This window comes from Lissotriton helveticus, chromosome 3_1, assembly GCF_964261635.1.
Source record: "Lissotriton helveticus chromosome 3_1, aLisHel1.1, whole genome shotgun sequence".
Lineage (NCBI taxonomy): Eukaryota > Metazoa > Chordata > Amphibia > Caudata > Salamandridae > Lissotriton > Lissotriton helveticus.
The window spans coordinates 731,563,902-731,578,698 of record NC_136061.1 but is presented as its reverse complement, the minus strand read 5'-3'; the positions used below and the strand labels follow the sequence as shown (position 1 = coordinate 731,578,698).

Sequence of the window (14,797 nt, the reverse complement as noted above, 5' to 3'; positions counted from 1 at the left end):
GTCGTTAAACCATGGTGCTTTCTTGCTGCTGGGTCTGCTCGGCGGGGTCTTCAGAGGGGCGAGGTCGTTTGCGCAGTCGCTGATCCATTTCGTGAGGTTGGTGGCCGCTTGGCTGGGGTTCGTTGTGCTGGTGGGAGGGTTCTTGCTCAGGGAAGTAGCGAGCTGGTCTGCAGTGATCTTGTTCCAGCTTCTGCGGGGAACCTGTTGCTGGTGATGGTGGAACGTGGTCCTTCTGAAGCTGAAGTGGACGCAGCTGTGGTCCGTCCAGTGGAGTCCCGTGGCGTGGCTGAAGGCGATGTCCTTGCTGGAAGAGAAGACCGGGTCGAGTGTGTGTCCGGCGTAATGGGTGGGGGTGGTCACCAGTTGCTTGAGTCCGAGGTTGGCGAGGTTGTCCAGCAGGGTGGTGGTGTTGCGGTCGTTGTTGTTCTCCAGGTGGAAGTTGAGATCCCCGAGGAGGATGTAGTCGGCGGAGGGGAGGGCGTGCGGGCTGATGAAGTCGGCGATGTCTTCGCTGAATTGTGTGCGTGGTCCCGGGGGTCTGTAGATGAGGGTGCCTCTGAGGGTGGTCTTGGGGTTGACGTGGATCTGGAAGTGCAGGTGTTCGGCGGGTGCGAGGGTATCATCGGTGTCGGTCGTGATGCGGATGGTGTTCCTGTGGATGATGGCGATGCCTCCTCCTGTCTGGTTGACGCGGTCCCTCCGGATGATCTTATAGCCGTCCGGGATGGCGATGGCGATGTCGGGCGCTGAGGAGGCGTTCATCCAGGTTTCCGTGAGGAAGGCGACGTCTGGGGCTGTGTTGTCGAGCAGGTTCCAGAGCTTGACGGAGTGTCTGTGGACGGAGCGGGTGTTGAGCAGGATACACTTCAGGTGGTTGCTGCTGGAGTTCGGCTTGGTGGGTGGTGGTGTGGCGAGGGTCCGGTTGCAGGTGAACTTGCAGGAGTGGCAGCTGAAGGGTCCGTGGGTGCGTCTCGGTGTGGCTCGGTAGCAGCCCGGGGTTCGGCCGGTGTTGAGTGCGTTGAGGTCGGTGGCGTTGTAGGTCCGTCGGGTCGGCTTCCGTCGGTGGGGGCCAGGTGTCCTGGCACTGCGCGCGGTCCAGGTGCGGTCGGGCGCAGACGGGCTTACCTTTGGCGCGCCTTCGGCGCTCAATTGGCGCGCCCGCTGCGCGTAGGCCACTCTGCCATAGGTGGAAAGTGGGGGGGGGGCAGAGCGAGGGAGGGGCAGCTGGGAGGCGGGGAGCGGGGCGGCAAATGGGGAGGGCTGCAGAGGTGAGGAGCGGGGAGGTGGCGGGAAGCGCGGCAGGGGCCGGGGGCGCCGAAAACACAGGGGTACAATATTACAATACTACAAAACTACAATACTAAACAGAACGGGGATACAAAAAATAAACAGGGGGCTGACAGTACACCGGGGGATACAACAAACGGAGTCACAGAGGTACAACCTTACCAGGAGCAGAGAGCACAATGGAGAGACAAAAGGAACGCAATAACAGCGCGGCGCAGGCGGGGCAAGAGCAGCAATTAGCGGGTCACAGGGTCACAGCTGGCAGGGTCCCGGCTGCGGGCAGCGTAGGCACTAGAAGGAACAAGGGGCAGCCTGGTCGCACTCACGAGGAGTGTGCGAGGTGCGTGGGGGTGACCGGCCCAGAGGGACAGAGGTCACTCAAAGAAATGATAGAGGTTTCTTTAAAAATTCTGGTACTTTCATGGTTGAGTTAGATCCACTGTTAGTGGTGCCTAAACTTTCACTAGACTTTCACTTTCTAAGGTGTAAGATTTTATGACTTCAAAGAGTACCTGTTAGGAGGCCAGATTGGCCAGTAAGGTTACAGGGTGCGAGACAGGGATTGCAATTTCGGTGTTTGTATTCTTTATGAGATAGGTGTTTTTAAGAAATATTGCTAGGGCAATGTTCAGTACGAGAAAGAATGTCATCAGACCAAACATTGGATTGAAAGATAGCCATCAAAGCCATCAACTTAAGGAAGAAATCTTTTCCAAGACATTTATGGTAAGATGCTTTTGAGGCAGCTAGCGGCATCTACTGATGGTTTGCTTAGAATAGCAGATGTAGATGAGCAAATAGGATTTTTATTTCTATGAGTATTTCTATGAGTCCATGATTTCTACTAGTGAGCTCCTTGATTGAATGTAAAAAAGGTATTTCGAAAAACACTAATTATATGTTACTTTTCCCGTCAAAGAGGTAGGAAATATGTTGTGAGGACCCATATAAATATGGCTGATGTAATAAATAATAACTGAGTCTGACAGTATTTTCCCACATCTGCAGAACTTCTTGTTATATTCTTTTAAATGTATCTATAAATGAACGGTGGGATTAGACAAAACAAGGAGTTTAATCCTATTTAAGGGCACATCAGAGGTACTGACACCTACCATGTGGATAGTTAAATAGCTCTGAACCCTCAGTATATTATATATATAGAGTGGTGCTGGCCTAATGAATTATGTTCTTCCCCACTTGCCACACATTTATTTGCCTTTTTAATGTGTTTATTTGAAAGGTACGCCTGGATATGTAATATTTGAACTCCATACAGAGGAAACCAATAACATATTCTATGAATTTATGCCATGATTTATTTCTTCGTTATATTCTCAAAAAAGATGACTATGTTACAGTTATACTTACTGTCATCACAGTTGACAGTATCATTGCAATTCCTGCATTTGTGAAGTAAGAAAACCTAGTTATCTGAACAAATTAAACTTTAATATTGTATTTTTATTAACAATACTCTGAAGACTTGTACTATCATGTTCCATTATGAGTGGATCCAACTTGTTTCTGTTCTTTCTCAGGAATAACTCCGATGCTTCAGTTGATCCGGCACATCACAAAGGATCCAATAGATGATACCGAATGTTACCTTATTTTTGCAAATCAGGTGAATGGGCAGATTGTTTGCTATGTTAGTTGATGTTGACATCAAATGTAGACATCGTCTGCAGAAGATTTACGTATCTTAAGTGAATCTAGCTTCTCTACCTACTAATTTCCATTGTTCAGTTTGTACTCATTAGTGTAAGTTTTTGCCATTTTCATTGTTGGGATGGAGAGGTCTCTTGCATGGTGATGGACATGCCACTGTATGCCCCAGCTGCATTGATATCTGAATCCCTGGTAATGATTTTCTGTTCATGGGGAAACACATTGTGTGTGCTGCATGATCTAGGAGCACCAAGTGCTACACCTGTGAGGGTAGAGGGTTATTGCCCTTGCCTGGAGTTAAGTGACATGAACATAGGGGAGACAGCATACCCGTTTTGTGTTCAGTAAAACCAGTGTAGTGAACAGACATTTTTGCCTGTGTTACTGGAGTAGGGCCTACTAGGCCACTTGCGAAACTTTCAGTAATGGTGTACTTAATTCACAATTGGCCTGCATGGACTGTGTGTAGCACCTGACAGTGCATGATACTTATGTGTGCATGATCTGTTGCATAAAGGCCTGTGGATTCCGTTTTGGAAGCCCAGGCCTGGAAAGGCTGGATAGTTGAGGACTGCATCCTGAGGATAGGAAATGTGTATTGCTGACATTCTGAGGGCTGGGGTGGGACACATACTGAAGAGAAAGGAGCAGATCATACCCTGTGCACATCAATGTTTTTATTTATTCTAACAAGAATTGGGGGCATATTATCAAGAACGGCGATAAAATTATCGCTGCTTTAGCGGCAGAGAACTGCAGCTAATGCGGCGATTATGGGCTTGATAATATGCCCTGGAGAATTCCAATAGAAGCCCATGTTCACACCAGAACATTATCTTCTGTTGGAATTATCAAGGGCATATTATCAAGCCCATTATCGCCGCGCTAGCGGCTGTTTTCTGCTGCCAAAGCGGCGATAATTTTTAACGCGGTTCTTGATAATATGCCCCTAACTTTTCAGTGGGGCCAGGGCTCATTGTCAGAGAGACAATGGGAATAATAAGGTTGGCACTAACAGGCTATTTTGAGAGACAGAAAGGCGTAGTCCATTGAAACTTTATGGGGCACATTTCAGTGGAGGCTGACAGCCGGGTGTGATCTCCAGTTACTCTCTTTGACGCTGTTGTTGGTCACTGACTTGGATTAATTCCTGCTGTGGCAGTCTGTCCTTTGACAAAGGTCAATGGAGAGGAGAGCGCACTTCAAAGGTGCTGACACCCACAATACGTTTTTTAAAGGCCAGACATTAAATCGCAGATGTGTCTAGATTTGGACGATAAAAGTGGGAGAACAGAACCGTCTGATCAGAAGCAAGATCATCTGGACATTTTGCTACTGGAACCAGCACATGGTACCAAATCCTATCAGTCTCATCTTGGTGAGGGGCCATCATCAGGAGTAAAGGACACTTGTCCTGTGTCTGGCCCACCGGTGTTCTGCCTGCCTACAAAGACCTGTGTGCCCTATGAGGAGGAGGAGGAGGAGGAGGAGAGTGCCTGGAGGGAACTAATCCAAGCAAGAATCCTGGTGAGTGGGTCCTGGTGATCAGAGTGTAAGTAGCCTGGTCCAGTTGGGTCAATATTGCAAGAGAGCTGGTTGCTCTCTTGTAGAAGTTGTCAATATCTGTCAAGGCTGCTGTATGTTTGCAGGCCATCGCCCAATGTTGTGGATCTCATTGGGGCTGTTGCCCGTGTCTGTGACTCCTGTGTGCCTGGAGGGGGCATTGGGACTGCTGGGACCTGTCGTCCATTGCCACTGAGAATGATATGGCGGTTGCCCATTGAACTGTGGACGGTCACCTGTCGGAGATGTGGAACATAGGACCAGATCTGATTGGGATTGTCAGCCGTGTTTGTGAGCCCTGTATGCAAGGAGGGGGCCACTAAGAATGTTGGAGCCATCATCATGTTGGAGGAGGGCCTGTGACCAGCGGAGCGACTCAGGAACAAGTTCAGAAGTCTCCTACAGGAGCGCCATTGCTTCAATGACTTACCAGCAAGAACCACGAAGAATGAGGGGCCACTGCACCCGTAAATCGTCACCATTTGCAACCGACTCCACACACCAACCACAGGAAGGCCTTGGTGCAAGCTGCTTGTTGTGGAGCAATACTTTCAAGGCCCAAGATAGATTTGGTTGCGCAAAACTAGTGTGGGCAGCACCTGGGGTCACATCCTAAAATCTACTAGCCTAGTATAGTGTGGAGGAGAAGTTGGGGGAACAAGAGGACTCGCAGGCGTGAGTGCCCTAGTCTTACTTAGTGTGCTGGGTTTATCGTGTATAATAAATAATGCTTTTTACCCAAAAGGTAAGTATTGGACTGGTCAGTCGTTTTATTTGGCTACTGTGGGTACATTGAGTTAATAGCCCTTGCATAGATTGTTCTTGCCTCCCATTGAAGAGCCATTGACCTTGGCCTAGTTACTCAGGACTCTTAGTAGGTTGGGCCCTGTTACATCAAGAGTAAAAGGACACAACCTCCACGGTTGGGCCCAGTAGCGCCTGCTTGTCCCATGGCCATCTGAACAGGGTTCAGGCAGCCGTGATAACCTAATACCTAGGATTTTTTATAAGATAATCCATCTTCAGATATCAGTGCATGCTTAGCACTGGTCGGATTCTACATCATCCATTTTGTGCTAAAATATTATGAGGTCAAGCAAAGCTTGAATAAAATATGTTTTGACTGTTTTCTGTAAAACGTGAGAAGTTTGGTAATTCAAAATGTGCTTAAATTCTAGACTGAGGAAGACATACTCCTGAGAGCAGAGTTGGAAGAAGTGGCTAATAATCACCCAGATCAGTTTAAACTGTGGTACACTCTAGATCGGCCTCCAAAAGGTAAGACTTGACCTCAACAGACTCATTATGTCCTTTGTACCATTGCATTTCTAGTTTTTCCCACCCAAAGTAAAGCTCAAAGCCTAAGTCAGAGGTAAGTCTAACAAGACCTTGTTATCCGAATGAAAATGGATGTTGGTATTCTAATGTTTCAACTTGGCTGAAAAGAGGATATTTAGACAGACCCCTGTTTGGAACAATTTTCCTATAGAGGGGGAGCTTTCCCGTAGAGAATATTTGTAAGGGTAAGAAACACATGTGGGTATATCTACAGAAATATTCTAAACACATTTTAGGATCACTAATAAAACCAAAACCTTTTTTATTTGTCACTATGTTAAACAAGCACAGGCAAAGTCAACATGTCTTGCTGATAGGCAAGCTACTGGCTTTGGCAATGTGATGGGGTGGTGAACGGGAGGCGGGTTGGGGTCAAGCGAAGATTTTTTTTAAAGTGCTATTAAGCAACCAGTGCTAGCCGCAACAGGCATCTATTTTTTTCCTTCTGTCTGTTGAAAGAGGGAGCGAAGAAACAGGGACAGGGTAGGTGGGGTGTAGAAGTAAAAGAGTAGGGGGTGTGTTGGGGAGATGAAACCGTAACTGGTGTGGGTGGGAGGAGAAGAAACAACATGGACATGGCACAAAAATCGAAGAAGAAGAAACAGGGATGGGATGCGTTGGAAAAGAATAAGTAACACAAGCCAGGTTGGGCTGAGACTAAGGGTTGGGGGTTGGAGGCTAAGAAGTAACAAGCACAGCAGTACTTATAGGTGCCAATATTGAGGAAGGGGAAGAATAATTGCAGCACCATTTGTATCAATCAGTTTTTGTTCCGTGCTCCACAGAAAGAAAATGAAGTGATGCCTTGTATGCATTGCCCAATTAGAAGGCATCAAATGAGAGTGACCATGAAGCCAGCGCATGGCAAGCAGTGGGCAGGGCTCCAAGCCCATACTCAACACAAAAGTCTCACAAGTAAGAGCTCCTACACTAGTGCAAGCTCATGCAAGCTTGACCTAATAATAGAATTACCTAGTGGAATTAAGGGTCACAAGAAATCCGGTTGTGGGCCCTATTTCAACATACAGTTCAGATTTCTTCCACCTCAATATTTGATTTATTTTAATAGAGCTAAATAGTGCTTTTTAAAATACATTTAGAAATATCCAATATAAATCACCACTTGTTTGTTTGGGTTCAGAGATGGGATGGCTGCAGTCGCCCAATGGATGGCTGAAAACTGCCTTCAATTGAATGCCACTAAAACCGAGGTGATGCTGGTAGGGAAAAACACCTCCCTTTGGAACGAACACTGGTGGCCAGCTTCTTTAGGCATTATGCCTGCAGCTAAGCCAGTGGTTAAAAACTTGGGAGTGTGGCTGGACGCAGATCTCAATTTTCAGTACCACACGAAGAAGGTGGCAGCGACATGTGTAGGCTTGTTGAGAGGCCTTCGCCCTATTCTGAAGTTTTTTAGTGCGCCTGTTCGGCAGCTTATCATCCAGGCCACAATTCTATCGCGCTTGGATTATGCTAGCGCGGTACTTTTAGGCGCAAATAAAGCTGAGATTCTGCGTCTACAGCGAGTTCAGAACTCGGCAGCCCGAGCTCGTGTCGGACTGCCTCGCAGATGTTCTGCTAGAGCCACTATTAGAGCCTTACATTGGCTGCCGATTCAAGCTAGAATTCAGTTTAAGACACTTTGCCTAGCATTTAAAATTCTGAAAGGTACAAGCCCTGAGTTACTCCTCCCACTGTTAACCTTGTATACTCCTCAGCGCAATCTGCGCTCCTTGGGTCAACATCTGGTAAACACACCCAAGTTCAGACTGTGTCGTGTTGGAGGTCGTTCCTTTCGACTGTTGGCGGCTAAACTGTGGAACTCCTTGCCTGTATCTATCCGTAGCATCGATGAGGTTTTCCCTTTTCGGAAAGCCATTAAAACCTATCTCTTCCCTCTGATCTAAGGTTTTCTCTCTCTCTGTTTCGCTGTTTCGGTACAATGATACGGTCAGCGCCGGGACGCCCCTTAGCTGGGGCAGCTGTGCGCTCAAACAAACCTGTAACATAACATAACATAACAGCTGCCATCTGTGGCCTCACAAAAAACACACCACCGCAAAGCTTTCCTTGCTAGTGACTGTGAATAGAGTGTGAAATCACAAGATGCTAGAAACGGTTTGGATCTGTGGCTGTCTAATTGAGTTATTTGCATATCTAGGGCTGCACCTCTCATTTATTACTACTCAAGATATACTTCCACATCAGATATTATCTCTTTCAAGAAAGTGCAGGCTGCAATACAGAGTGTATATATTGCTGTCCTACTGAGAGGATGTTTTACTGTTGGTTACATTTGTTGTTGTGTGAAACTTTGTTTTACAATGTAAAAAGTAACATTCTAATGACGTTTCATCCAAGCATCTCACGAACATAAAATTATTATATTTAAAAGCGAAATTTATACTGATTAAAAGTAAATTAACTTTACATTGCAAAGGCACGCTCTGAAGACTCAACCTAATGTTAAACATATCACACCATAGCTAACGCCTTCATTGCTGCCCTTGTTCTTATACAGGGGAATCCATCAAGGCTTTCAATTGTAAGATATGTTATATTTGAGAGCACTTAACATTGTGCAGCTGATACATGTCACAAAAAAATAGCAGACTTATTATAGAATGCCTGGCACTGTCAAGCATCGTGTACTTTGCACGAGCAAAATGTGTTGTGGAAACCCAATACAGTATTACGCCTATTACACCCAGGAGCAGGTCCTCCATAGTTGCTTTTATGACAATGCTATGATGACTATCCAAGTGTTAAATTAGGCAGAAGTCTTACTTCAACGCACCATCTGTGTGCATCTGATCTCTGTATTAGGAGAAATGCACTACTAATGAAAGTAGACACACCGGCGGAGAGTTCACATAGGTAATATTATGATGTATATTTAACATTTAAATCCATGCAGGGTAGAGAGCACTGTTGTTTTCATTACTGATATTCATTGTGAATAAATAAGTATGTGTTATACCTTGCATCCCATGATTCCCCTGTCTTTTTGCTTCTGACCTCCCTTTTTTGTGACTGTGTGTTGCATTTTGTTTTTGCTGGTTTTAGGACTCTGGGCACTGTTGACCAGTGCTAAAGTGCAAGTGCTCCCTGTGTAAACTCTATTGGTGATTGTTTTTTCCATGATTGGCATATTTGATTTACTAGTAAGTCCCCAGTAAAGTGTACCAGGTGTGCCCAGGGCCTGTGAATCAAGTGCTAATAATGGGCCTGCAGCACTGATTGTGTCACCCACATGTGTAGCCCTCCAAACATGTCTCAGAACTGGCAATGCAGTATATGTGTGTGTGTAGTTGTAAACTGCCATTTCGACCTAGCAAGTGCACCCACTTGCCAGGCCCAAACCTTCCATTTTGCTACATTTAAGTTACCCGCATGGTAGGCCCAAGGCAGCCCCACTTGTGCTGGTGCGTTTTACATGTCCTAATAGTGACATACTGCTAATTTTGTTTTTAACTATTGCAAGCACTATCTCTCCCATAGAGTAACATGGGGATTGCCTTGAAATATCTTTTCAATATAATTTCCCATTGAGAGCAGATAGAGCAGATAGAGATTTGGAGTTTAGGGTCTCTTAACTCAATTTAAAAACACATCCTTTTAGTGAAGTTGTTTTTCAAATTGCGTGTTTGAAAATGGCACTTTTAGTTCTGTACCTCTGCCTGTCTGTGATTGGCTGACAGTTGGGCTCTTGTTCATTCACTCTAGACAGTCACACAAAGGGAGCTGTGGTGTCCCGATGGTCTATCACCAGGCTGATGGATCTTTCTGAGGTAGAATGGTGGGAGGAGTTGTCACTGATTCCTGAATAGGGCTGTGCCTGTCCTTTCACAATGCTGTCTCCACACCCCTGTTGGTTGTCTGGAGCCAGATCATGGAAAGGCAGGGTCTTGCGCACTACAAAGACTTTCTTTTGAAATTTGCATACTTAAAAGGCAGAAAGGGGTATAAGTACTGGACGCCTGACACCCCAAAATCAAAACACTTCTGGACTGACGACATTCTGCCAGGAAGATTTGCTAGATGCTGTAGGAAGGACTGCCAATCTGCCTGTTGCTTTATTGTGCTGGCCTGCTGCTTGCTGCTTTTGTCCTGGAAGTGAAAGGAATGGACTTTGTTTTCTGTATCCTGCTTCTGAGGTTCTCAAAGGGCTTGAGTTGAGCTTGCCTCCTGTTAAGAAGTCTTAGGGCCATCAAAGACTTTACCTGCCAGTGCCTGGGCTCTTCTGCTGAGAGTCCGGACTTGCCACGTGGTTTCAAATCCAGTTCCTGTAACCAAGTGAGCCTAAGAAGAAAACCCACGCATCGCTGCTGCCTGTCCCAAACCATAGTTCCTGCTTAAAGCATCAACCACAGATTTCACTGCAGGCCCCCGCTTGCCATCGCAGTCCGTCAGAAGAATTGCCGCAGCGTGAGTCTTGAGCCCTGTGTTGCCAATATCTGTGACACCCGCTCCGACACAGCGCTTGCTTCGTGGCTGAGAAATCGAAGCAGCGCCTGCTGGTGGCTATGAAATCGATCCAGCGCCTGCATCGCCACTGTTGCATCAACACAGCACATCTGGAAATTCGATCCATCATCCCTGAGTTCTGATTTTTCATTGACACTGCAACGCAGTAAGGAACCGAGGCCACGTGTCTGGAAGCCGACGCATCCCCTCCCATGCCCAGCAGTAAGAAACCTACACATCACCTCTCCTACCAGTAAGGAACCACCGCATCACCTCCCCTGTCTAGTAAGGATCCAATGCTTTGCTTTTCCTGCACCTCAATACCCCTGCGCCTTGCACCGTCTTTGATTTTTGACACATCTAAGGGACTTTGTGCTCAAACAAATGCACTGATTACTGAATAAATATTCCCAAGGCTTTTTGTTGTAACTACCTCAGTGCTGTATATTCTGCCGTATTTTTTAGAGGTGGTTGGCCCCTAGGTGGCATAAGGGTGTAATCCACTGCATCACTATACCTCTATTGCTTGGCAAGATACAGCTTATGCATTAAAACAAATGATCTTATAGATCGTTTGTGTGCATGTGAAAGCTGCAATATGGTTTACCCTATTTTAAAAATTTTAGAATGTGATTTTTATATATGTTGCATGGCTTTATGAAAATTGTTTTTAAAAATTCTACAATGTGACTTTTTATACATGTAGCATGCTTTTATGATAATTATTTTATCGAATGCATGTGAAAGCTGCAATATGGTTTACCCTATTTTAAAGATTTTAGAATGTGATTTTTATATATGTTGCATGGCTTTATGAAAATTGTTTTTAAAAATTCTACAATGTGACTTTTTATACATGTAGCATGCTTTTATGATAATTATTTTATCGAATACAGCTAATTTGAATTGAATTGAAAGCTGCAATATTACCTTGCCAGGAGAAGAGGGCTTCACTGGATGTATTGTGCATGTGTTAGGCAGGGGCTGTTACAGCCCGGCCTCACGCATACACAAAACAGATCTGACATGCTGCATTAGTGTCAGGTATTGCAGCATGGCATAGCAGTAAGGAATGTGGTAGTTGGTGAACGTTTCGTATTTAGAGCTGATTTTTTTTTAATGGGATTTATGAAGTGCATGGCTACCCGAAGGCTTCCCAGCACTGCCGAGAGGAGCAGACAAAATGTGAGGTCTCATGGAAACAGCCAGGTTTTTAGTTTTTTTCTGAAACACTGTTCAGTCCTAGTTTGGGTTCCATTGCATTCCAAAGTTTTGGGACCAGGTGTGAAAAGGTTCTTCCACCCCATCTCGCTTTCCTTATTTTTGGAGAGTTCATCAGGAAGCTGGCTCCTGACCTAAGGTGCCTGCTGGGAACATGTTGGGAGACCAAAGATTTTAACATGGTCGGACCTCTACCTTCCATGGCTTTGTAGGCCATGCAGAGGGTCTTGAATTTAACCCTGGATTGGATTAGTAGCTAATGCATCTTCTTCAGAGATGTTCTCGCTGATTCATGTCTGGGAATCTTGAGAAGCATTCTGGTGGCCACGTTCTGGACCACCTGCAGCCTGCCTGTAACATATTTAGGAGAGCCAAGGTACAAAGAGTTGCCGTAGTCCAGTAGCTAGACCACAAGGGCCTGTTCCACCGTCTTTATAGATTTTTCTGGGATTATGTTCATGATTTTACTGATCATTCGTAGGATGCTGAAGCAGATAGCTGAAAGTTTTGTGGACTGTGTTTCCATGGGTAGGTTTTGGTCTAACCACATCCCCAGGTTTTTTATCGAGGTGTTAGTAGTGGGGGGAGAGCCCCAATTCCCGGACCAGCTGATCCCAGCCCGTGGCCTCGGGCCATTACCTAGGAAGATAAGCACCATTTTGTTCCCGTTCAGTTTTAGGCTACAGTTGGCCATCCATGTTCCTATTTTTTCCAAGCATGGAACTAGTTGCAGATGGTTTGAGTTCAGTGTCTCTGACACCAACACCACCAGCTGAGTGTCGTCAGAGTAAAATACAATAGATAAGCCAAATTACTGTACTATGTGGGCTAGAGGGCTCAGGTAAATGTTGAAAAGGGTCGGGCTCAATGTCGAGCCCTGAGGTACCCCACATGGGGCTGTGAAACTATCAGAGAGGATACCTGCCTCCATACACTGGAAGGATCTATCACTCAAGAACGAGGCCACCCATTAATTGGCTTTGTCTCTAATCCCTATCTCTCAGAACCTGTGGATTAGGATCTTGTGGTCAACGGTGTCGAAGGCAGTGCTTAGATCTAAGAGCAAAATTGTGGCGTTTCTGCCTTGATCAATTATAAATTTTTGTTTCTCTGTGATAACAAGCAGGGCTGACTCGGTGCTGTGTTCCGGGCGAAACTCCATCTGAGACGGGTGGAGGATGTCTTTATCCTCCAGGAATTGAGAGATGGAGCTATTGACGTGTTTCTCCGCAAATTTTGCAGGCTGCTGGTTGTCGTTTTACCCTCATGTTCTGAGCTAGCTGCAGTCTAGCCAGAGATGCCAAGCTAACAGGAATTTACATAATGGAAAACTGAGATAATAAAGTTACCTGCTAGACTGTGTTCGATCTCACACTTTATGGGTATAACTTCTTATGTTTTTTTAAATGTCTTTACGATGGCAGCCCCACAATAGAAAAGAGTCTCATGCTAGGGCACAAGTAAATATCACCTCTGCCCACTTTTAAATCTGCCTCTATGGTAGCATTCAAGGAAGCCCTAGCCCTTCTCTCATCTTGACTTTAGAGCTCTGGTGGCATCACAAAGTTTATAACGGGTCAGGGGAGAAGGCAGGGTGCCCTGAATCAGTCAAACTATTTATGGTGAGATCCAGCTACTGACTTGTAGTTTGTCCTAGACCAGTCTTTGCAGAGGCCTATACTGAGAGTAGAGTGCCATGATGGGGTGCACATACCTCAGCTTGCTGACTGCATACTATGGGCTAATTTAAGTCTGGGCTGGGAATACAGGCTTTCTTGCAAGACTAGCATGTGATCCAGGAGACCAGTGCTGTGTTGTGGGTTGTGTGGAGGCTGCACTCACTTTAATGTCAGGGAGGCAGGATGTATTTGTATAAGCTTTTGTTAGAAGCTGGGTCTCTAGTTGTCCAGGGTACGCACCCATATCCATGTAGGGACTGCCGTGTCTGACAGGGTAAGTCCAACAACACCCTGGACTACCCTCCGGTAGCTTGGCGCAGAGCGGGAAAGCCTAACTCACAAGACAATGTGTAAAGTATTTGTGTAACACACACACACCATAACACAGTGAAACACCACAAATGGACACCACACAGGATTTAAAAAAATAAAAGTATCTTTACCCAAATTTTTGGTAAGATCAAAAACAACATAAATCCAACATACATAAGCAGTGTTCTCTTCAGGATTTGTCTTTGATAATGTTCAGGGTTGTAAAAAGGAAAGATAAGCTTTCAGGTATTGTAGGAAAAACCCCTGTCCCAGACACGGGGAAACTCATGTGGAAAACAGGTTGCAGGCTCTGAATAATGTGGTCCTTTACTGCCGGCGATTATCCCTAGTGCGCAGGATCCCTCACACCCCTTGTTAGGTTGTAGCTAAACTATCGAGCCCCCGGTCGCGTCGTCAGCTGAAATGCTGACTTCGTCCTCAGAGATTGCCCCACAAACTAAAAATGTGCCCCAGATATTTCACCAGGATACTCGGATCACCTTGGTGCACAGGCCCCAGTACTGCCGCTCCTGCGGGAACCCGAGAGCACTACTCCCGCAGACCCGCACCCCTGCCCCAGACGGTAACACCACACGCTCCCTGGACTGTCCCGAGCGGTTACCTGGTGGGGCGAGGTCTTCTGCCTTCCTTTGCCGGCAGCAGCTGGTCACGGGGACGGGGTCGGGACGCCTCGCGCTTCCTTTGATTCAGCACGGCTCCTCTGGACATCGAGCCTCTCGTTGCCGGGCAACACCCAGCGCTGGCATCAATCCCAGCGCAGCTCCCTTCTGACGTCAGCGGGGAAAACCTCACAGTGCTCCCGAGGCTCCCGGACCGGCGGCGATGAATTTGGCCCACACAGCACTTTCCTCCGGTCACGGACCGGCAGGCATACAGCGCTTTTAGGCTCCTGGGCCGGCGGCGGTGTACAGCTTCATGGCTTCCCAATAATGCACTTCATACGAAGGTCCCCCAATTAGGTGCTGGTACATGCGCACAGTGTTGCAGGGGCAGCCATGGGAATCTTGAATGTCGTTGGGATCCCCCAAATAACCAGGGGGGCCAGTCAGAAAACAATGTAGACACCCTGGAGATAATCTTTAGTTCCCCTCTGGCAGGGCAAGATCAGCATGCAGCAGGCCATCCAAACCATCCAGAATGCTGCCGCCAGGCTCGTCCTAGGAACACGCGCCTGCGAGACCTCCACTGGCTCCCCATCGAGAAGAGGGTCGCCTATAAACTCCTCACCCATGCCTACA

At 46.6% G+C, this 14,797-nt stretch overlaps 1 protein-coding gene across 2 annotated transcripts in view; it reads left to right on the top strand.

The window, feature by feature from the left end:
• Positions 1-14,797, top strand: part of CYB5R2 (cytochrome b5 reductase 2) — a 207,393-nt gene that overhangs the window by 178,173 nt on the left and 14,423 nt on the right. For both annotated transcript variants that reach the window (XM_078680898.1, XM_078680897.1), the window contains exons 7-8: positions 2,829-2,914; positions 5,700-5,799. In XM_078680898.1, the coding sequence (XP_078537024.1) occupies positions 2,829-2,914; positions 5,700-5,799 (186 nt within the window). The remainder of the gene's footprint in view (positions 1-2,828; positions 2,915-5,699; positions 5,800-14,797) is intronic.